Source organism: Psittacula echo (assembly GCF_963264785.1).
Source record: "Psittacula echo genome assembly, chromosome: 15".
Taxonomy (NCBI): domain Eukaryota; kingdom Metazoa; phylum Chordata; class Aves; order Psittaciformes; family Psittacidae; genus Psittacula; species Psittacula echo.
Genome location: NC_137751.1, coordinates 2530590 through 2551743, shown reverse-complemented (window position 1 = coordinate 2551743; position 21154 = coordinate 2530590). Strand labels below are relative to the sequence as shown.

At 50.1% G+C, this 21154-nt stretch overlaps 1 protein-coding gene across 1 annotated transcript; it reads right to left on the bottom strand.

Annotated features, from left to right (window-relative positions):
* Positions 1-7141: 7141 nt before the first annotated feature.
* Positions 7142-16543, bottom strand: LOC308227568 (argininosuccinate lyase; the record flags this gene model as incomplete). Its single annotated transcript, XM_080630255.1, has 18 exons — positions 7142-7292; positions 7726-7832; positions 8082-8162; positions 8426-8509; positions 8771-8830; positions 9003-9087; positions 9742-9856; positions 10075-10137; positions 10549-10601; positions 10996-11073; positions 11357-11434; positions 12048-12145; positions 12670-12726; positions 13038-13121; positions 14017-14211; positions 14328-14413; positions 16188-16249; positions 16365-16543. 18 exons carry the CDS (start codon positions 16541-16543, stop codon positions 7142-7144), a joined length of 1716 nt encoding a protein of 571 aa, XP_080486381.1.
* Between the last annotated feature and the right edge of the window lie 4611 nt (positions 16544-21154).

Below are 21154 nucleotides of genomic sequence, written 5' to 3'. Positions count from 1 at the left end.
CCTCTATTCTCAGAGTCGCTTTATTTTCTGAGTCACTCGTCTTTATTCTCAGAGTCACTTGTTGGAGCGGGAGGGCAAGAAGTTGTTGGAAACGGCACAGAAGAGCGCTGATGACCGGATGGAATCGTGGGGACAGGCGGGAGGATGATCGCTGCGTTAGAAAACCAGGTCAGGGCTCGGCTGTGAAGCACGGTAACACTTTCCTATTCAGACCACGACCCCAAGAACTTCATTAGGAATAAGGAGAAAAGTATCACAGGGGCAAGGGAGGGAGGCAATGCCATCAGACGGGTTTTAGTTTTGTAGGATATTTATTTGTAGCCTGTGTTTGCTTCCTGGATGACAACATGTACCTCCATGCAGTTAAGCAGTCGTCGGTCATGCTGTATTTGATTCAATCACAGAAGCACAAACGGCTTCGTTTATTGCAGGTCAATGAACGGTTTGGTGACACATAAGAGTATCAGAAAGGTGGATGGTCAAACGGGAGTACCAATGATGATGAACTGTTTGTTTAAGCAATAGCTCGAGGTGTGATAATCTGCTTAAACCACCTCCTTTTTTCAAACAGTGCTGCCCCCCAAGGTGCTGAACAATGGCAGCTGGGAACAAGGGAAAGCTGAGTTGGCTGAGACATGTGAGATGAAACAGTGGGGAGAAAGCTTAATTTTAATTGTCATTGCCCTTACACAACACTCACTTGGGTGGCTTCTTACATGTGAGGAAAGGAAAGAACCATGAGCTGGGAAGGAGGAGATAATCCCTCTTCTGAGTCTTGGTGTTGGCTGATGCTGTCACCTTTCCACCTGAATTAAGGGTACATAATCAATTTCCCTGCCACAGCTAACTTACCTGGAAGGTGAGACACATGTACTAAATCAGAGAGAAGCATCAGTAAGCAGGAGAGGACCTGGGAATGTCCTGGCACTTCATACCGCAAGTTCCTGCTCTTAGTTCTGGTTTTTCTTCTGTAAGGGCAAAAGGTGGTAAATGATCTCTGTAAGAGGCAACAGCAATGCAATGCCAGGGATTATTTAGATTTCTTTTTAAAGCACTCTGTCCCAACTTAGCTTGAAGGCAAATCAGGGCATGTGGCACACAGAGGAAAGAAGTACAGGTAGTTGGGTGACGGGTTGGGATGACCCATGAGTTGGCACAACCTGCCTAAGGCCATGCAAGCTCTAGTGCCAGGGGGTGAGGAGACTATTTTCCTACCCGAAAGCAGGCAGGGGAACATAATGCTAGCAGGAGAGCAGCAATAGCTGGAGATGTGGTGTGTGTTACAGATGTTACATCAAGCAGCCCTCGTTGTGGACATACACCATCCTCCTGCAACACATAGCTAGCCCAGCTAGACACGGAGCTAGCCCAGCTAGAGCCGGAGCCGGCACGCTGCAGAGACCACGAGGGTCAGAAGAGATTAGGAAAATCAGAGGGGACAGCGCAGAGACATCGCGATTCCCGACATCTCCCGATCCCCGAAGCCCCAGCAGCCCTTGCGAGAGAGCGGCTGACGTGGCAGGGGGCGTTCCCGCGGTGGCGGCGGGAGATTTAAAAGCGGCTGCAACTCGATCCTAGCAGTCAGTCAGCTGATCGGAGCTAGCCCAGCTAGAGCCGGAGCCGGCACGCTGCAGAGACCACGAGGGTCAGAAGAGATTAGGAAAATCAGAGGGAACAGCGCAGAGACATCGCGATTCCCGACATCTCCCGATCCCCGAAGCCCCAGCAGCCCTTGCGAGAGAGCGGCTGACGTGGCAGGGGGCGTTCCCGCGGTAACGGCGACCGCACCCCTGCCCCTTGCCTTGAAAGAGCCTTTGGGAGGGCAGCGACCGGTCACTGCCCACCGGGCGCAGGGAGGAACAAGCAGGTTGTGTTGTGGACTCTGTTGCTGGTGTCCCAGACTGCTGACCAATATGGTCGCCTCCAGAAGGAGAGCTTGCAGTAAGGAGACTGTAGCAACTCAGACAGAGACCCTGCCCCAAACCGTGGCTGTTCAGGTCTCTGGCTGCAGGGAGTGCCAGAGCCTGCTGCTGCCGAGGGAGGGAGGCCAGCATTCCACCTGTGTGAGGTGTGAGCAGGTAGAAGATCTGCTTAGATTGGTGGCAGAACTTAAGGAGGAGGTCGAGACGCTGAGGACCATCAGGGACTGTGAAAGGGAGATCGACTGGTGGAGTAACTCCCTGGCGTGCCAGCAGGAACGGTTCCAGGGAGATACCCCCCACAAGGGGATGGACCCCCTGTCCTCTCAGACAGAGGGGGATGACCCGAGACAGCCCCTGCCCTGTAGCTGTCGCGCAGAGGTAAGGGACCAAAAAGACGATGAGGGCTGGAAGCGAGTTCCAGTTCGGAACCGTGGGCAACCCTCCTCCCTTCCTGCCCTGCTTCCCCAGGTGCCCCTCCGTAATAGGTTTGAGGCCCTGGATCTTGATGAAGAGGTAAGTGAGGATGTGGTGCAAGGCCAGACTACAAGGTCACATAGGAAAAGGCGGTCGACTTCGCACCTCAAGACTGCCTCTGACAAGAAAGAAAGAAAAGTCATTGTCGTAGGCGATTCCCTTCTGAGAGGAACAGAGGGCCCGATATGCAGAGTTGACCCTCATCATAGGGAAGTGTGTAGTCTGCCTGGAGCCCGGATCAGGGATATCACCAGGGCGCTCCCCAGCCCGGTGCACCCGACAGACTACTACCCGCTGCTGGTCTTCCAGACAGGTGGGGGGGAAGCTGCTTCCCGCAGTCTGAGGAGGATGAAGAAAGACTACAGGGCCTTGGGGCGGATGGTGAAAGAGTCTGGGGCTCAAGTGATCTTCTCCTCACTTCTTCCATCTTCCAGTGATGATGTGGGACTGAATGGGAAAATTCAGTCCGTAAACAGTTGGCTACGAGACTGGTGCTTTAGGCAGGGCTTTGGGTTCTTTGATAACAGCTGGTTTTATAAGGCTCCAGTCCGGATGATGGCACGTGGGAAAGGTTTAACTCACAGAGGCAAAAGGATGCTGGGGCATGAATTAGCAGGGCTCATTTGGAGAGCTTTAAACTAGATTCGAAGGGGGATGGGGTTGTAACTGGGCTTGCCCCAGTGGGGCAGCACTCTAGGATTGATGAAGACTGGGAGGCCTCCTATAATCCTAGGGTGAAATCGGTGAGCTCAGCTCCCTCCTTGAAATGCCTGTACACCAATGCGTGCAGCATGGGAAATAAGCAGGAGGAGTTGGAGACCTGTGTTAAGTCAGGAGATTATGATCTGGTGGCAATTACAGAGACGTGGTGGGACAGCTCGCATGACTGGAATATAGTCATGGAGGGCTATGTCCTTTTCAGGAAAGACAGGCCAGCCAGGCGGGGTGGTGGGGTTGCTCTTTATGTGCGAGAGCAGCTGCAATGTACTGAGCTCTGTCCAGGGACAGGGGACGAGCGAGTTGAGAGTCTGTGGGTGAGAATTAAGGGGCAGGCTGGCAGGGGTGATACTGTTGTGGGTGTCTGTTACAGGCCACCAGATCAGGGTGAGGAAGTTGACGAGGCCTTCTACAGGCAGCTGAGAGCGGCCTCACAGTCACAGGACGTGGTCGTCGTGGGGGATTTTAACTTCCCTGATGTTTGCTGGAAGGACTACTCAGCAACCCAGCCACAGTCCAGGAGGTTCCTCCAGTGTATGGATAATAACTTCCTCATCCAAATAGTGGATGAGCCAACCAGGAGAGGAGCGCTGCTGGATCTCATCCTCACTAACAAGGAGGGTCTGGTCGAAGCAGTAAAGGTTGAGGGCTGCCTTGGTTGCAGCGACCACGAGATGGTGGAATTCAGGATCTTGTGTGGTAGGACCAGTACAATAGCAAGTAGAATTGCAACCTTGGACTTTAGCAGGGCAAACTTTGGCCTTTTCAAGCAATTGCTAGGGGAAATCCCATGGGCAAGGCTGCTTGAAGGTAAAGGGGCCCAAGATAGTTGGTTGGCATTCAAGGATTGCTTATTCCAAGCTCAAGAGCTGAGCATCCCGACACGTAGGAAGTCAAGGAAGAGGGCCAGGAGACCTGCGTGGCTGAATAAGGAACTGCTGGGTATGCTCAAGTGGAAGAGCAGAGTTTATAGGTCATGGAAGGAGGGGCTGGCCACTCGGGAGGAATATAAGGCTGCTGCTAGAGGATGCAGGAAGGCAGCTAGGATGGCTAAGGCCTCCTTAGAATTAAATCTGGCCAGAGGGGTCAAGGACAACAGAAAGAGCTTTTTCAAATACATAGCTGATAAAACTAACACCAGAGGCAAGGTTGGCCCACTGGTGAATGGGATGGGTGCCCTGGTGACAGAAGATACTGAGATGGCAGAGTTATTGAATGCCGCCTTTGTCTCAGTCTACTCTGCCGGAGGCAGTCCTGAAGAGCACTGTACTCCTGAGACCTCAGATGAAGTCAGGTCACTGGAGCAGTTTGCCTTAGTCCATGAGGAATGGGTTAGGGACCAGTTGAGCAATCTGGACATCCATAAATCCATGGGTCCAGATGGGATGCACCCGCGGGTGCTGAGGGAACTGGCGGAAGTCATTGCTAGACCACTCTCCATCATCTTTACCAAGTCTTGGGAAACGGGAGAGGTGCCTGAGGACTGGAGGAAAGCAAATGTCACTCCAGTCTTCAAAAAGGGCAAGAAGGAGGACCCGGGTAACTATAGACCGGTCAGCCTCACCTCCATCCCTGGGAAAGTGATGGAACACCTTATCCTTGATGCCATCTTAAGGCATGTCAAGGATAAGAGGGTTATGAGGGGCAGTCAACATGGCTTTACCAAGGGGAAGTCATGCTTGACCAACCTCCTAGCCTTTTATGAGGAAATAACATTGTGGATGGATGATGGCAGAGCGGTGGATGTGGTCTACCTTGACTTCTGCAAAGCATTTGACACAGTCTCCCAAAGCATCCTCATAGCTAAATTGAGGAAGTGTGGCCTGGATGATCAGGTAGTGAGGTGGACTGCGAACTGGCTGAAGGACAGAAGCCAGAGAGTTGTAGTCTATGGGGCGGAGTCCAGTTGGAGGCCTGTATCTAGTGGAGTGCCTCAAGGGTCAGTACTGGGACCAGTATTATTTAATATATTCATCAATGATTTAGATGAGGGAATTGAGTGTACTGTCAGCAAGTTTGCTGATGCCACTAAGCTGGGAGGAGTGGCTGACACGCCAGAAGGCTGTGCTGCCATCCAGCGAGACCTGGACAGGCTGGAGAGTTGGGCAGGGAGAAACTTGATGAAATATAACAAGGGAAAGTGCAGAGTCCTGCATCTGGGCAGGAACAACCCCAGGTTCCAGTATAGGTTGGGGAACGACCTGTTAGAGAGCAGTGTAGGGGAGAGGGACCTGGGGGTCCTAGTGGATGGCAGGATGACCATGAGCCAACACTGTGCCCTTGTGGCCAAGAAGGCCAATGGCATCCTGGGGTGTATTAGAAGGGGGGTGGTCAGTAGGTCGAGAGAGGTCCTCCTTCCCCTCTACTCTGCCCTGGTGAGACCGCATCTGGAATATTGTGTCCAGTTCTGGGCCCCTCAGTTCAAGAAGGACAGGGAACTGCTGGAGAGAGTCCAGCGCAGGGCGACAAAGATGATTAAGGGAGTGGAGCATCTCCCTTATGAGGAAAGGCTGAGGGAGCTGGGTCTCTATAGTTTGGAGAAGAGGAGACTGCGGGGGGACCTTATTAGTGTATATAAATATATAAAGGGGGAGTGTCATGAGGATGGAGCCAGGCTCTTCTCAATGGCTAACAATGATAAGACAAGGGGTAATGGGTATAAACTGGAACACAAGAGGTTCCACTTAAACTTGAGAAGAAACTTCTTCTCAGTGAGGGTGACAGAACACTGGAACAGGCTGCCCAGGGAGGTTGTGGAGTCTCCTTCTCTGGAGACATTCAAAACCCGCCTGGACACATTCCTGTGTAACCTCATCTAGGTGTTCCTGCTCTGGCAGGGGGATTGGACTAGATGATCTTTTGAGGTCCCTTCCAATCTCTAACATACTGTGATACTGTGATACTGTGATACATGTATCATGTATCATGTATCACCCTGCCAGCCTGCCCCTTAATTCTCACCCACAGACTCTCAACTCGCTCGTCCCCTGTCCCTGGACAGAACTCAGTACATTGCAGCTGCTCTCGCACATAAAGAGCAACCCCACCACCCCGCCTGGCTGGCCTGTCTTTCCTGAAAAGGACATAGCCCTCCATGACTATATTCCAGTCATGCGAGCTGTCCCACCACGTCTCTGTAATTGCCACCAGATCATAATCTCCTGACTTAACACAGGTCTCCAACTCCTCCTGCTTATTTCCCATGCTGCACGCATTGGTGTACAGGCATTTCAAGGAGGGAGCTGAGCTCACCGATTTCACCCTAGGATTATAGGAGGCCTCCCAGTCTTCATCAATCCTAGAGTGCTGCCCCACTGGGGCAAGCCCAGTTACAACCCCATCCCCCTTCGAATCTAGTTTAAAGCTCTCCAAATGAGCCCTGCTAATTCATGCCCCAGCATCCTTTTGCCTCTGTGAGTTAAACCTTTCCCACGTGCCATCATCCGGACTGGAGCCTTATAAAACCAGCTGTTATCAAAGAACCCAAAGCCCTGCCTAAAGCACCAGTCTCGTAGCCAACTGTTTACGGACTGAATTTTCCCATTCAGTCCCACATCATCACTGGAAGATGGAAGAAGTGAGGAGAAGATCACTTGAGCCCCAGACTCTTTCACCATCCGCCCCAAGGCCCTGTAGTCTTTCTTCATCCTCCTCAGACTGCAGGAAGCAGCTTCCCCCCCACCTGTCTGGAAGACCAGCAGCGGGTAGTAGTCTGTCGGGTGCACCGGGCTGGGGAGCGCCCTGGTGATATCCCTGATCCGGGCTCCAGGCAGACTACACACTTCCCTATGATGAGGGTCAACTCTGCATATCGGGCCCTCTGTTCCTCTCAGAAGGGAATCGCCTACAACAAACATGTGCTGATGCTCCTGCTGCTCTCTGCCTACCCGAAGCCCAACTGAGTCATACTTCTAAGAAGGGAAGACACAAGACAGGAGTTTCAGTGAGCTACATACAGCACAGTGTTTATTAACTCCAGGTTAGTGATATAGGCACAACGTTGCATCCACGGGATCTCTCCCCACACTCTAAGCCTGTTCCTTCAGCCTCTTGAGCTGCTCCCTCAGGTGATCGATCTGGGCACTCACACTGCTCTTGGCAGTGCCACCCATGGCCGTGTACTGCTCCACACTGTTGAAGAAGTTGAAGACCTGGGAGACATCGCTGCCAAACAGGGGGCTGGGGAGGCAAAGACAAGAGTGTCAATGGAGAGCACTGGGTGCTGGTGCCTGGCTTTAAGTGCTCAGTGCCTGTGGAGATGGTGAAGGAGTAGACATGGAGCCTTTTCAGAAAGGGAAAGGCCTCCTGCAGCCCTGGCACTTCTGGTTCCTGACAGTAGCTGTTTGTGGGAGACCAAAGAGTCAGCTCCACAGGCAGAAGTCTGGAGCCAAAGCCTTCTGAAGGGCTGGTGCCTCCAGGTCAGGGCATGAGTTTCATCCATTCCCTCCCAGTAGCTGCTGCCCATAGCCTGCTGGAGCTGAGTGGTTGTGATGTTGTTCCCATTCTGTGTTGTGAGGGCCAGCAGTAACAGCATTGATTTTGAGGTATTGTCTGGCCCAGGTGATTTGGAGGACACCCTGTTGAGGGAAGTCAAGGTAAAAGTGATACACACCTGATGTTCTTCAGCTCATCAGGGTTGAGTTTATTGATGGGGATGCCTTTAGACTCAGCAAGGTGGACGGCCTTTCCAGAGGCAATGTGGGCTTGTCTGAATGGCATCTGCAGTGAGAAGCAGAGGCCACAGTCAGTGACCAGGCAATGGGGGTGATTCTCAAAGGACACAAAAGAGATGTGTTCTCTGTTTTGCTTGGCTTGTTTTCATTTAGTAAAAAGCCATGTGAATCCAGGGTTGTTGACCCAGACTGATCATCACCTGGGGACAGAACACAAGGCCTCATCTCAGGCCTTTGCTGAGCAGTATTCTGCATCCAAAGGAATTAGAGTTCCAAGTTTCCCCCTGATACTTACCCCTTTACGGACCAAGTAGAGAGCCAGGTCAGTAGACAGCATCTCAGGGCTCAGAGCCCTCTCCATGTTCTCCTTGTTGATCTGCAGAAAGGGCGAGAGGGAGGCATCATCACCTCTTCCTTTAGGATGTCAGTGGTCACAGTGAGGGAACTTAATCTGGAAAGGACTTTGCTCTAAAAGGACCCTCTGATCCCTTGAGCAGCTGACAGTGCTGGCCATAGTGAGAAACGTGGGTGAGCTACTGAAGAGCCTTCATCTTAGGACCCATCTAGAGCTCATTTACCCATGTTATCTACGCGATGTGCACCCCAACCATGTTCAGTAGTGAGAGCCTGAAGCCTTACCTGGAGGGTAGAAATCACTCCAGTGGCCACCTGGAGCACAGCATTCAGGGTGTCCACAACATCAAAGACAGCCTCCTTGTCCTCCTGCATTAGAACAAGGATGGAAACTGCTGTGAGTCAACCTGCTGCGGCCCAAAAGCCCAACCAAGAGCCTGAGCAGCCTGGCCAGCAAAGCAGGGGCTCCTCTATGGCCATGGTGCCAAGTGCATTGTGCTGAGCCTCAGCCCCTTCCTCACCCCCTACACATAAGCAGGGCCTGTGCAGGGACAGGGACTAGCAAAGTGCTCCAGAGTAGAAGAGATCTGTGTGTTTGAGAGACCCTGTAAAAGCCAACATGTGTTTTACCTGCAGATCCTTGTTGTAGGTGCTTGGAAGGCCTTTGAGAACCATGAGAATGGCAGCCAGCTGCAGAGAGAAGCAGGTGAGGTGGTTAGGTACAAGAGGAGAAGCACACTGTCCCAGCAGAGGTGAAGAACCAAGACTGGGCACTTTTCTTTGAGCAGAGGCAAGAAGGAGGAACATTCCTCAGCCCTGGATAAGCAGTTTCCCCATCCCCTTCTCTCCGGAGCCCGCTCACCCGTCCGAACACTCGTCCAGCTTTGCTGCGGATCAGTTCCAGGCTATCAGGGTTCTTCTTCTGAGGCATCAGGCTGCTGCCAGTGCTGGAAGACAGGTGTGTGGAGTGTAACGGTGAGCAGGACCCCAGCCCGTACAGACACAGATCATGCAGCATCCTGGTACAGCCCCCCAAAAGCAACACATCTGTCCCTTTCTCTTTCTAGGCTCTAGGAAAGCAGTGAACCGAGTGTGCCAACTTTCTCATGTTTCCCACAGCAAAGCCTTTGGTTTTGCAGTCCTGTTGGAGCTAACATGCAGTTCCACCTCTCAAAGAGGCAGCAAAGAAGAGATTTGCCCCCAAGCATCCCCATGGCTGCTATCAGCAGGTCAGCTCTCCTTCTGACAACGCAGAGGGAGGGCTGTGTTGTGCTGCCCCAAGAGACAGGAAATCGGTTAGGATTGCAAAGCTGGCCAGGCAGGGAAGGCTTTGGCAGGCAGTGCCAGCAGAGGAGGAAGTTGTCTGTGCCAGCAGTTGCTGGGGAGGAGCGAGTGCTGAATGCAGACTTGGTTGAGTTGCCAGAATCAGAAAGAAGTGTTCAGTAGTGAGGGGTATTCACCCTGTGGCTGCCTTTCTGCCAGCCTTTTAATGCTGTGTCAGCCTGCGGCAACAGGGAGACCCCAAACACTGTCTTACTCTTTCAGGTGAGGATAGCAGAAGAGGAGAGGCTGAAGGAAGGGTTCTTTGTCAAGAGACCTACCTATAAGCATCAGCGAGGGTCACAAAGCCAAACTCACTGGTGCTGTAGATGATGAGATCTTCAGCCATCTTGCTCAGGTGGATCATCAGCAGGGTGGCAAAGGAGAGGAATTCCACTGCAGAGAAGTCAGGAAATCAGGATGTGAAATCAGGTGCTTGTTTGCTTGATAACCCAGGGAGCCCTGACTAGAGTTTAAACACTATCAAATAGGTTTTCTGTATAAGTACTTCCTAGTGGAGGATTTCAGTCCTTTATGAAGGGAAGTTAACTGGAAAGGTCTCAGGAGGCTACTTCTAGAATGGTGGTGTGAAAAAGCGAATGAGTTGTGCTTACCCACAAAGTCTCTTTCACTAATGGCATCCATACTGTTCAGGCTGATGGAGGCAAAGTCCAGCTCTGTAAGGAAGGTGATGATGGACAAAGGAAGTCAGGCTTGGTATGAGTGGAGCTAGAATATAGCAGTTTGCTCCAGCATGCCCGTAACCGTGAGCCCTTGAGTAGTACCAGGAACACAAACTTGCTTTGTTATTAGCCCAGGCAGGCAGTGTGCAGTAGAGTTGGTTCTGTTTATGGTCTTACCTTACAGGCACCTGCTCACTGCAGTAAAAATTCTTCTGGCTTACTAAGTCAATAGGAGCTGCCTCCCTCCTCTTTCACTGAGCATCAGATAACACTTATTTCTGTTTAATTAACACTCTCCATGTCCATGTTTAAGACATTGCAACTTGAGGACAATGTGTCAAAACTTCCCTATGTCCCAGGGATTATGAGCAGACCTGTGCCTCTCAGTCATATGGAGACATTTACCATTACGTAGAAACTCTCTGTCAATGTCCAGTGGGTGACCAGCCAGAGCACCACTGCCAGGGGAGAAAGAAACAGAAGTCATGTATGACATCCTGCATACTCAAACCAAAGCTGAACTCTGGCACCCACTGATGACACCTCTCTGAAGATTTCCCTCTCACAGTTGATTTTGGTGTCATACAATGTGGCCTGAAGCTTGACAAACTCTGGAATGAGAGGAAGGTTTATTTGATAAAAGATTGTAGTTCCTAATTTCAGGAAGTGAGAAGAACAGTCTCTCTGTGGTGACAGTCTTCTATTTGGCAAGAGAAGCAAGGATTGCAGCCTTGCAGCTCTTTAGTGAACAGATCATACAAACCCCAGTGGTTCAGGGATGCAAAGATCTGCCTCAGTCATTTCACAGAGCAAAGTGAGACCCAAGGACTACACACAAAGTAAACTTTATACCTCCCCAAAGGCAAGACATTCATCCTCCTCTTCACATCTCCCAGGCGCTCAGAGTCACGGGTCAGAGCAACAGCGTGGCTGGGAAAGGACATGAGAGGTGAAGCACCTGATGTCAGAAAGTGTCACACAACCCAAGAGGTGAGAGTGGCCAAAGGATGGAGCATGCAGGAGTCAGTCTCCACTGCCCCCTCAGTGCTTGGGTCAGGGCCACATGGGGAGCTCCTGTTCCAGTCTGCAAGGTTATCTCTGTTTGTCACCACCCCTGCCTGCACCCTCAGAGGATGATGCCCTTCTAGGCTCCAGCTGAGCATGGCCCCAAGTGAGGAGAAGGGTCCCTGCAGCCAAGTGTAAAGGTGGTTACCTGAGCAAGAACTGGCTCCATCTGATGGGCTGAGCTTTCTGCAGGTGGGTGTAGCCAGGCAAGATAACATCAATTTCTCTGCATGTGAAAGGAGAGAAAGAGGTGATCAGCAGCTGTGAGGATACCAGCAGTGGCAGGTACACTCCAGGGTTTTCTGGCAAGGTCACAAAGAGAACATCTTTAGCTTGTCCTGAAGCTGGTCTGTCTCCCTGTCACCTGCTACCTAAGCACATGGGGTTTAGATTTCCCAGTTTTCCAGAGTGGTGCATCTGCCATAGGCCTCTCTGGAAAACTACAGGCAAAGATTCCTCAGTCCACCACCAGTTTGGAGTGTAGTGTGTAAGGGGCAGAGTTAAACAGGGAGTTTACACAGCTGAGCTTTTCTCATCTTTAGCAACCTGAAACATGTTCCCCACTCCTTCAGATGGATTTGGTGCTCTGAAGTCCTGTGGGGACCTCCCACCTCAATTCCTTTGCCTGGATACACTGGGGGAGGAGGAAGGTCTTTGTGATGTGAACTGTGGGGAAAGAGGGTCCATTGCCTTTCCCTGTGCTACCACACACTGCCTGTCTGTCTGTATCTTCCTCTGCAGGAGACCCTGCTGCTGCCCTCACTGGAGCCAGTCAAAGAGCAAGCCTGGAAGTCTCCTGGTCCTGCAAGGCAGAGGTCATGGATTTGGAAAGGACTTACATGGCAGCACGTTCCACCAGGGTCTTAATGAGCTGCAGGAGGTGACTGGAGATGACAGAGAGGGAATTCCTCATGAACAGCTTCAAGTCAGTCACAACCTGTATGAGATTGGCCACAGTCAGACAAAGCAGAATGTGACATAATATGAAATTGTTCAGCAGAAATCCCTGGCAGAGTTATCCCCTCCTTGTTCTGTGTGATGGGAAGGGATCACTGATTTGTGAAAAACACTGTATCTTGCTTTCCATAAACAGAACCAAAGCCCATTCGTTTCAGTGGTTCCTCAGGTATTGTCAACCTTGCCTAAGAAAATCCCAAACCAAGTCAGTCTTCATTAGAAAGTCTGTTCCTGCAAGTTGCACCCAGCCAGTAACGTCATGGTTTCTATAGGCTTTCAAAGCAATGTCAGTGGAAGTTTGTGGGCTTTTACCACCAGGAAGCAATGCTGCAGTGCCCATTCTCCCATGCAGATGAGTCACTGCAGTGCCACTAGTTTAAAGCCTTAGAGAGTACATGCTGGAGACTGTCAGGTCATGTAAAAGATGGCATGAAGAAATATGATTAAGGAACTGAGGTGGGGGAGGAATACAGAAGGAGAAAAAACAACCAGCTCTGTACAAACCTGATCATTCCTGCTTCTTCCAGTGTGCAGCTTTCCAGCGATGTCTCCAATCAGCTCCTGAGGGCAAGAAGAGGATCTCTATCAGTATCTCTGTACTCTAAGCAGGAGACTCCACATAAGCAGACCTCATCGCTGCCTGGAAGGGATTCTAGGGGATCCTGTGAGTAGCCATGGGATCCCTTCTGAGGAAGGGCACGTTTGGGTTCTATACTTGTACAGTGCCTCTTCCACAAAAGGGGGGTCTTGGAGCCACTTGATTGTGCAGTAGGGGTATAGTGGAATTTCCCAGTGGAACAGAGGTACAAGCACTTCATGTGAGGCAGATCCAGCTCCAGAGGAGCAGGAACAAGAGGTGAGAGGACCCAAACCTTTAGTCTGCGTTCGTTGGCAGTGTGGATATCCTCATCGGTGTGTTTCACCACAAAGGCTCCTTTAGACCATTCCTCAGAGATCTACAAACATCAGCAGAAACACCAGTCAGCCTCTACAGTTACCCTGGTGCTGTGCATGAGTGTCCTCAGGAAATACCAATTTCTGCCATCCCAGTGGATGTCAAAGTGTGAAGTCTCACGTGAGCTCTGGCATTGCTGTTCTTTCAGGCCAAGGCTGGCTGCTTGCACTATCCCAATATTCTATACTGCACTTGATGGGATTCCTCTCTCTCCCCATGATGATTCTGCAGTGTTATGGCTATAGGAGGATTTAAGCATTGCAGCAAATGTGAGCTCATTGTCCACCAGGATTTTCCTATACAAACATTGTATAGAGTCACCATTGTCCATGGTGGGTGAACAAGAACAATGGGATATCTTCTATGCAGGCTATGCATTACCTGTTCTGACTCGGGCAGCCAGACTCAGCAGGATCCCAGCTGCCAGCAGGAAAATAATATTCCTCATTCATAGGGAAACAATTCCTGGTGACTGCAGTGTGAAGAGGCTGGGCAGGTCACACTGAGCACACCTCACCGTGGTACTGGGGCTGTCATGATGAGCATTGGCAATGTGCTCCTCAGGGTTTCAGGCTCTCACTGGGGGCTTCTCAGCTGGTTCACATCCCACTGTGTTGGGCTTTGGTGCCTTTAGTGGGATGCAGTTTGAGCATCCACCTCCTGCCCAGAATGTCTCCAAGAGACCTATGTGCAGTACATGTGGGCCTGTCATGTCTGTGACTTAGGGCAGCATTCCCTTTCAGGAAAGCACTTCAGCAGATGCCTAGCTCCAAAGAACAGGACATGAGGACATGCAAAGATTCTCTTCAGAACAGCAGCTCAGGAATGCTACTAGAGATGCTGTCAGAGAAGGAGCCATTCATTCCAGCACACATGACAGTGAGGGAAACAAATACCTTTTCCAGGCCACTCAGGATCTTCTCCATCTCACTTTTAGGTAAGATTCCTGTCTTCTCCAAGGCTTTGGCATAAGCCATACTCCCCTGGATATCAACTTCAGCCAGCCTCTGATCATAGCTGATGGAAGCATTGAGCATCTCCATGACTGGATCTGTGCTTCCACTGAATCTTCCTCCCCAAAGTTTATCTCCCTGAGACAAAGGAAGCAGCATATTAAAGTGGCCAAATAACTTGTAACATCCAATGATCTGTTTATGCAGTACTGAGGCCATGCTTAGCTATGTCCTTGCAGGGTGGTAGCACTGACCAGAAAAGCCCTGGACTTCAGGACCTTTGGCAAAGCGATGGAGAGCATGTCATTGTCACTAATGTTCAGCTCCCAGGCTGTGAGGTCTGGCTCAGGAATCCGCCAGGATAATTTACCCCTACAGGGAGTCCTTGAAATTATTATCTGGGCATATGGTTCAAGATCAGCATGGATTTCTCTTTTAAGGCAGCTGCAGGTCAACAACCCTTTTACAGCCTTTTAAAGGGGGGAAACAAGGAAAGCAGTCACTAACAAATAGAGTGAAAGCCAGTGTCATCAAAGGTCTTTTTGTTCTGTTGAGCTAACAGGTATGTTTCTTTGATTGACAAAGAGCTGGAGGCCAGCACAAACCACAATATGAAGTGTTTGGGGTATCTCCAGAGTCCACAATGCACTTGCAAGCTTTGGCATAGAATTAGCATAAAACTCCTTGAGGTCCAGACTCCAGAAAGGGAGTCAAGCATCAAGAATGTTCAGGAAAATAGATCAACAGGAAGGTTTTAAAATGCATAGAAATGAAAGTTGGTTTTCTACCCATAACCAAGAGTCATAGAGTAACCTCACACACTTGAATGTGTCATCTACGTAACTACTGCACTGGCTGACCAAAGACAGGTACATAATTCTATCTATGCATCACAGCTGGTTGTGTGTAAGCTTTTTCACCAGTGACTCAGCAACTGAATGGATTCACCAGCTAAGAGACCTATATGTCACTTTTTGCTTGCCTGGGTAGGACACCCAAAACTCTAGCAAACTTGCACTGAAATGGAATTTCACTTGTGCAGAGGCCTTACAAATTATCCAAGATTTCAAAAGCAACTCTCTAGCGCTAACAGGCACAAAAAAGAAACTGGAGTCATTTAAAGGAAGGGCCAAAATCCAGTCACCATCACAGAGCAGGTAGTAATGACTGATGTACCTGATTTTCTTTCAGACACCCCTGTCCAGTCTCTTCTCACACTGTAACTACCATGGACAGCAAGAAGCTGGTGGGGCAGTTGCAAGCTGGTCTGTGTCAGGGCTTTGTCAGTCAGACAAAGCACTGTTGAGTAACCTCAGAAACTTGATTCCTAGTGATTGTCTCCATGTTTCTGCTGATTCCTGCTGAAACAACGTGGCTGAGAGCGCAGCAGGAGAGAGCCTACACAGGTAAGGGTGTAGGCATCTTGAAGGCAGGTTTATCACAAAGCTGAGGGAAGGCAGAGGGGGAATCAGAATTGAGCAAGAAAAGCATTAGAGACCTCAGTGTGCATCTGGTGCCCACAGGAGCATGGCACAGGGGGTGCTGAATTAAAGGCCAGTACTGGAGGCCGAGTGCTTCAGCAGGGAACAGAACTATTCAGATGTAACTTCAGTATTACAGGTTTCCATCAAAGTGAGAAGTGGGTCAGCAGAAGCATTGCAACACGTACATTTGCAATCAGGAAATTAAAACTGAAAGATTAACTTTAGCTGGCTGCAGGACTCTGATTTGAGAGGTGGCTGTTACACTCCAAGAGTTGACAGACACTCATCTGCAACCCAGAGCAGAGGAGGCCAGGGCTGTAGTAGCCATTTGAACGCAGAGAGCGTGACTCACTGAGATGACTGCTCACGTCTCCCCTACCAAGCACAGAAACCCAAAATGCAGCTTTTGTACGGAGGAACGTTTTCAGGACCGGCTGTGCAGTACCTCCTGCCTCAACACAAGTCATCAGGAATGAACTGCACGGGTTATTAGTCCTGCCCTGGTAGAAGGAAGAACCTGCAGGCTATGGCAGGCTGCTCGGCCTGCGACTTACACTTTAACTCATCTGAGTTTGTGTTTGCCAGAGCACCCCGAGACCACCCCTCCAGAGAAGCAAAGTTCACCCTCACCTCGCCTGCCATTGTGAACGATGTTCTGCTGGTTCCTGCAGCGATCCCGCAGCTGATGCGACCTGTGGGACAGCGCAGTGAGGTGAGATGAGGGGCCCAGTCCTGATACTGGTCCCAGTGGCCGGTCCCAGCGCTGGCCCCTCTCGCCTACTCCACAGCCCAGCCCCGATCGCCCACTGTTCCCCGGCCCCGCCGCCCGCTTTTACCCGCTTGTGCGCGGGGCTGGCGGCTCGTCCCGCCCCGGCGGGGCGGGGTGTCCGCGGGGCCGGCCCCGCTCCGGTCCTCCCTCCCCTCGTACCACCCTGCGGCACCGGGGGGCTCAGCTTTGCATGTGCTGCAATGGGGTTTTGTCCCATGTGTGCGCTGCCAGAGGCCTCTGAGGGTTGCAGGAAGTGCATCCCTCTTTTCTTGTCCCCTTTTGGGTTTCCTGACCTTTAGCCAGCCCTGTTGGCACAGGGCCGTAGGATAATTCAGGTAGGAAGGGACCGGTCCAGCTGTCTTTCCTACGTTCTTCTCTGTCCTACTATTCATCCCCTTTCTGAGCTGAAGTCTAGGGCACAATGGGATTGCTCGATTGGGGTGTGCTGCATTCTGTAGCAGAGAAGGCATGGGCAGGGTGACTATCAGACTGCCTCTTGGCTACCAAATCTGAATGAGCAAGTACCTTTTGCAGCTGGATTTCCAGTGTGCCACCTTCAGTATCAGTCCAGAACATGCTCAAAGTCTGTATCTGGATCCAAGTATTAATTCACTGCTTCTCAAACATTTCCACTTATATATATATATTTTTTTTGGGGGGGGGGGGGTTGGGGATGACCCTGTTCCCTTTCAGACTTCTAGGCTTGAAGCAGCACAGAGCATCACACTGGCTGCACTGAGGAAACCTCTTTAGATCATTTTGTTGTCAGGTTCCTTCCTCTTCTGAAGTCCCTCATTTTTAATGCTTCTCTTGTAATGTTCATCATTTAAGAATGTCTGAGTCCTTATTCTGAGCTTTGACAAGAGATTGCTGAGGATTTGGAAAACCAGTAAGCACTAGAGTTACATCTAGAATGAAGCATGTACAGGAAGAGGCTTTACCTCGGGGTGTTTGTGATATGGGCTTAGGGCTCGCTATGTGGAACACGCACAGCCTGTTCAAAGATTGGCCTCCAGAGACCAGTTGTGACCCAGAGCTAAGAAGTGGAAGATAGGATCTCTGTGGCACTTGCAGAGTTGCCCTGTATCTATTTTGAGAGTTGTGTTTTCACATTATTAACCCTATGTATGTGTGCTACATGATAGCTTTGATTTCTAAATGTTACCTGTATTTAAACAGTTCCATGGCTAAATATGCCAGTGAAAGCTCCACTTTCAGTTCTATTAGTTCCAGGCCTCTGTGTAATTTTTTCCACTTATCTGTATGTGCATCTCTCTGTAATGTGAGGAATAGAAATGGTTGAAGAATCCCAATGAAACTGGTTTGTGTTGCCTGGCAAAGAGGAGTCCAGTGTAGATGGACACGTGTGGATGTTGCTGTCTCAAATTCATCCATGGTGGCTGCAGGGGATGTTGCTGTCACGCAGTGCATCTGTTCTCACAGTTCTCTTGTTGTGGCAGGGAAATATGACTAGCTCAGCTTCTTCAATAGAGAGCTAGGGGACAAAAGGACCAGGCACAGGAATTTGCTTAGGAGACAAAATATTCCGCAGGATTTTTCCCAAGTGTAAAAGCAGGTTAGAGATCTTTTCGGGGGGGGGTGGGGGGGGTGGGGGGTGGTGGTGAGACAAAGAAGAGTTCACTACTTTTTGGAATGTCTCAAGAGCTCTTCTGTAGGTTTATTATCTACTTGGGCGTCAGATCAGAGTTACATAGCCATCTGCTGAGAGTTTCAATACTTCATGATCAGCCTACATGAATTCTTGGTTTAAGTGCCTTCCTGTGGTCTGTAATGGAGCAGACCAGAGCAAGTCCAGAGTAGTGTCCAAGCTGCTGAGCCTTCTGTCTATACAGATCTTCCTGTGATAAGGGTCTGGGAAGGGTCAGGGCTTTAAAAACCCAAATCACAATGGGTTGTAATAGGATGATGGTGGAAGTCTGAAGATATTGTGGGCCACACACTCCTATAATCATAGGATCCCAGACTGGTTTGGATTGGAAGGGACCTTGAAGCTCATCCAGTTCCAACCCCTGCCATGGGCAGGGACACCTTCCACTGGAGCAGCTTGCTCCAAGCCCTGGCCTTTAACACTGCCAGGGGTGGGGCAGCCACAGCTCCTCTGGCCGCCCTGTGCCAGCGCCTCAGCACCCTCATTTCCTCCTAATAGCTCATTTCAACCTCCTCTCTTTTAGCTTAAAGCCATTCCCCCTTGTCCTGTCCCTACAGGCCCTTGTAAAAAGGGCTTGGGAGACCTCCACAGGTCTCTTTCAATCTCAATTATTTCACAGTTTTAAGGAGAAGGTGGATGAGTGGGAAGTGGCAGTGATTGTGAACTGTTCATTTAAATAGGAGACTGAGATGTGATAATCTGCTAATACCTCCCTTTCTCTTTCAGTTTGGCAGAGCTCTGCGTCACTCAGCACTGGCCCTGAGGAACAATGCCAAACATTTGCTGCTGCGAGCAAGAGAAAATCTGTTCAGCTGAGGCCTCTGAAGGTATTGAGAAGGAGGTAGAAGGTACAAATAGGGAAAGAGAGGGGAGAGTGGCACAGGTCAAGAAAACTTATGGGAGGGAAAAGAACTATGAAGTCGAAATGAGGAGATATCCCTTCGTCTGGCTCTGTTGGTGTCCAGTGTTGGTGTCACCTCTCCCTTTGTTGCTCCTTTCCTCTATCAGCTAAGAGTGCAGAAGTGATTTCCTGGCCACAGCTAACCTGTCTGGGGAGCGAGACACAAGTGCTGAAACAGAAACACAGCAGGAAGTAACAGAGCAAACACAAAGGAATTTTATGGAATGGTGATTGAAATATGCTGTTCTTTAAATGCCAGAACAGATCAGGTTCAGGATCAGAATACGGGGACACTGAGGGTAAAGTGTTGAAGAAAGGGAAGTTTTCAGTTGCTGATTTTTCTCTTTAAGCACATGGGAGAAGAATGTCCTGGGGTATTTTGTTAATGGCAGGAGATTTAGCTCATGGCAGTTTGTAGTGTTCGTGCTGTAGCCCTTAATCTAAACATGGTGAGGCAATGCTTGCATTACTGCCATTACCTGTTTGTGCTACAGTCTTGCAGTCCTAATGCATTGCTGCATCAGCAGAGTGCAGGGTGCTGAGCAAAACACCTTTAAAATGCTGTGACAGCAAAGAAATTGTCCATGACAAAACTAACACTACTGTGCTGTGGGTCCCAGGTTCAGGCTGGTTCAGTGTTTAAAGAAAACTGCAGCACTTTCCCTCTGAACAACTGTTCTTTCTCTGCCTTTCAAGTCAAGTTGCAGACATATTCCTTCCAGAAATCACTGCAGAACAATAGTGGGGAATGATGTTTCAGGTGTTTGTTTAATCAAATATTTAATTCCCCAAGTCAGGCTTCTCCTGGTCTTTATTCTGATCATATTCCTATAAGGACAGAAGGAAAATAGCATTAAGATTCATAAGAGGCAGCCAGCCATGCCAGTGTCTTTCCAAGCACTCTGCCACAGATAGCTTGGCCAGGTCACGCAGAAAAAAGCTTGACCTGGGACCATGCAACCCCTGTGATGTTGAGGAAACTGGGGCCAAAGGGGGCTTTGTGTCGACCTGTGTGTTGATGTGCTGGCCACATCCTGCCTAACACTATGCAAGTTTGGTCCCAGGTGGTGAGGAGACTTCTTTTGGCCGCTTCATCTCCCCTGTTGGCAGACAAGCAGAAAGCATAGTCCTGTGAAGGAGGGCAGTGATAGCTGGAGTTGTGGCGTGTATTATAAATGCAGTATCAGGTGCACGTTGGGCACACCACAAGCCTCCCTCAGCACATTATGTGGCCTGCTCGGGACTGCTGGATCCAGCCTTGTGCTCCATAGAATCATAGAATCATTGAATCATTTAGGTTGGAAATGACCTTTAATATCATTGAGTCTTAACTGTAAGCCTAACACTGCCAAGTTGACCAGAAACCATGTCCCTAAGCACCACATCTACATGTCTGTCAGATACCTCCAGGGGCTCCACCACTTTTCAAGTCTTATGAGGAATGGCTAAGGGACCTGGGGACCTTATCACTCCCTACAACTGCCTGACAGGAGGTTGTAGGGTGATGGAGTCGGTCTCTTCTCCCAAGTAACAAGCGATAGGACAAGAGGAAATGGCCTCACAGCTGCACCAGGGGAGGTTTAGACTAGATATTAGGAACAATGTATTCACAAAGAGGGTGCTCAGGCATTGGAACAGGCTGCCCAGGGTGGAATCACCATCCCTGGAAGTGTTCACAAACCGTGCAGATGAGGCCCTCAGTGCCATGGGTTAGTGGTGGCCTTGGCAGTGCTGGGGCAATGGTTGGACTTGATGATCTTCAAGATCTTTTACAACTCAGCTGAGTCTATGTTTCTGTGATTCCCTGAGCAGCCTTGTCATGGTTTAAACACAGACAGTAACTAAGTACCAGCAGCCCCTCGCTCACCCCCCTTATCTCCACATGGGGTGGGATGCGGAGGAGAATGGAAAGAATGAAAACCTCACGGGCTGAGATAAGAACAGTTTAATAACTAAAGTGCAGTTTAATACTACTACAACTAATAATGATAATGATAAGGGAAATAACAAGGGGAGAGGATATAAAACTAAAACGGAAAAGTTAAAACAACAATAAACACAAGTGATACACAATACAATTGGTCACCACCTGCCGACCCATACCCAGCCCGACCCAAGCAGCGACCTGAGCCTTTCGGGTGACTCCCCCCAGTTTCTATAGTGGGCATGCTGTGCTGTGGTATGGAATACCCCTTTGGCTAGTTTGGGTCTGGTGAACTGTCTCTGCTCCCTCGCAGCTCCTTGTGTCCCTCCTCACT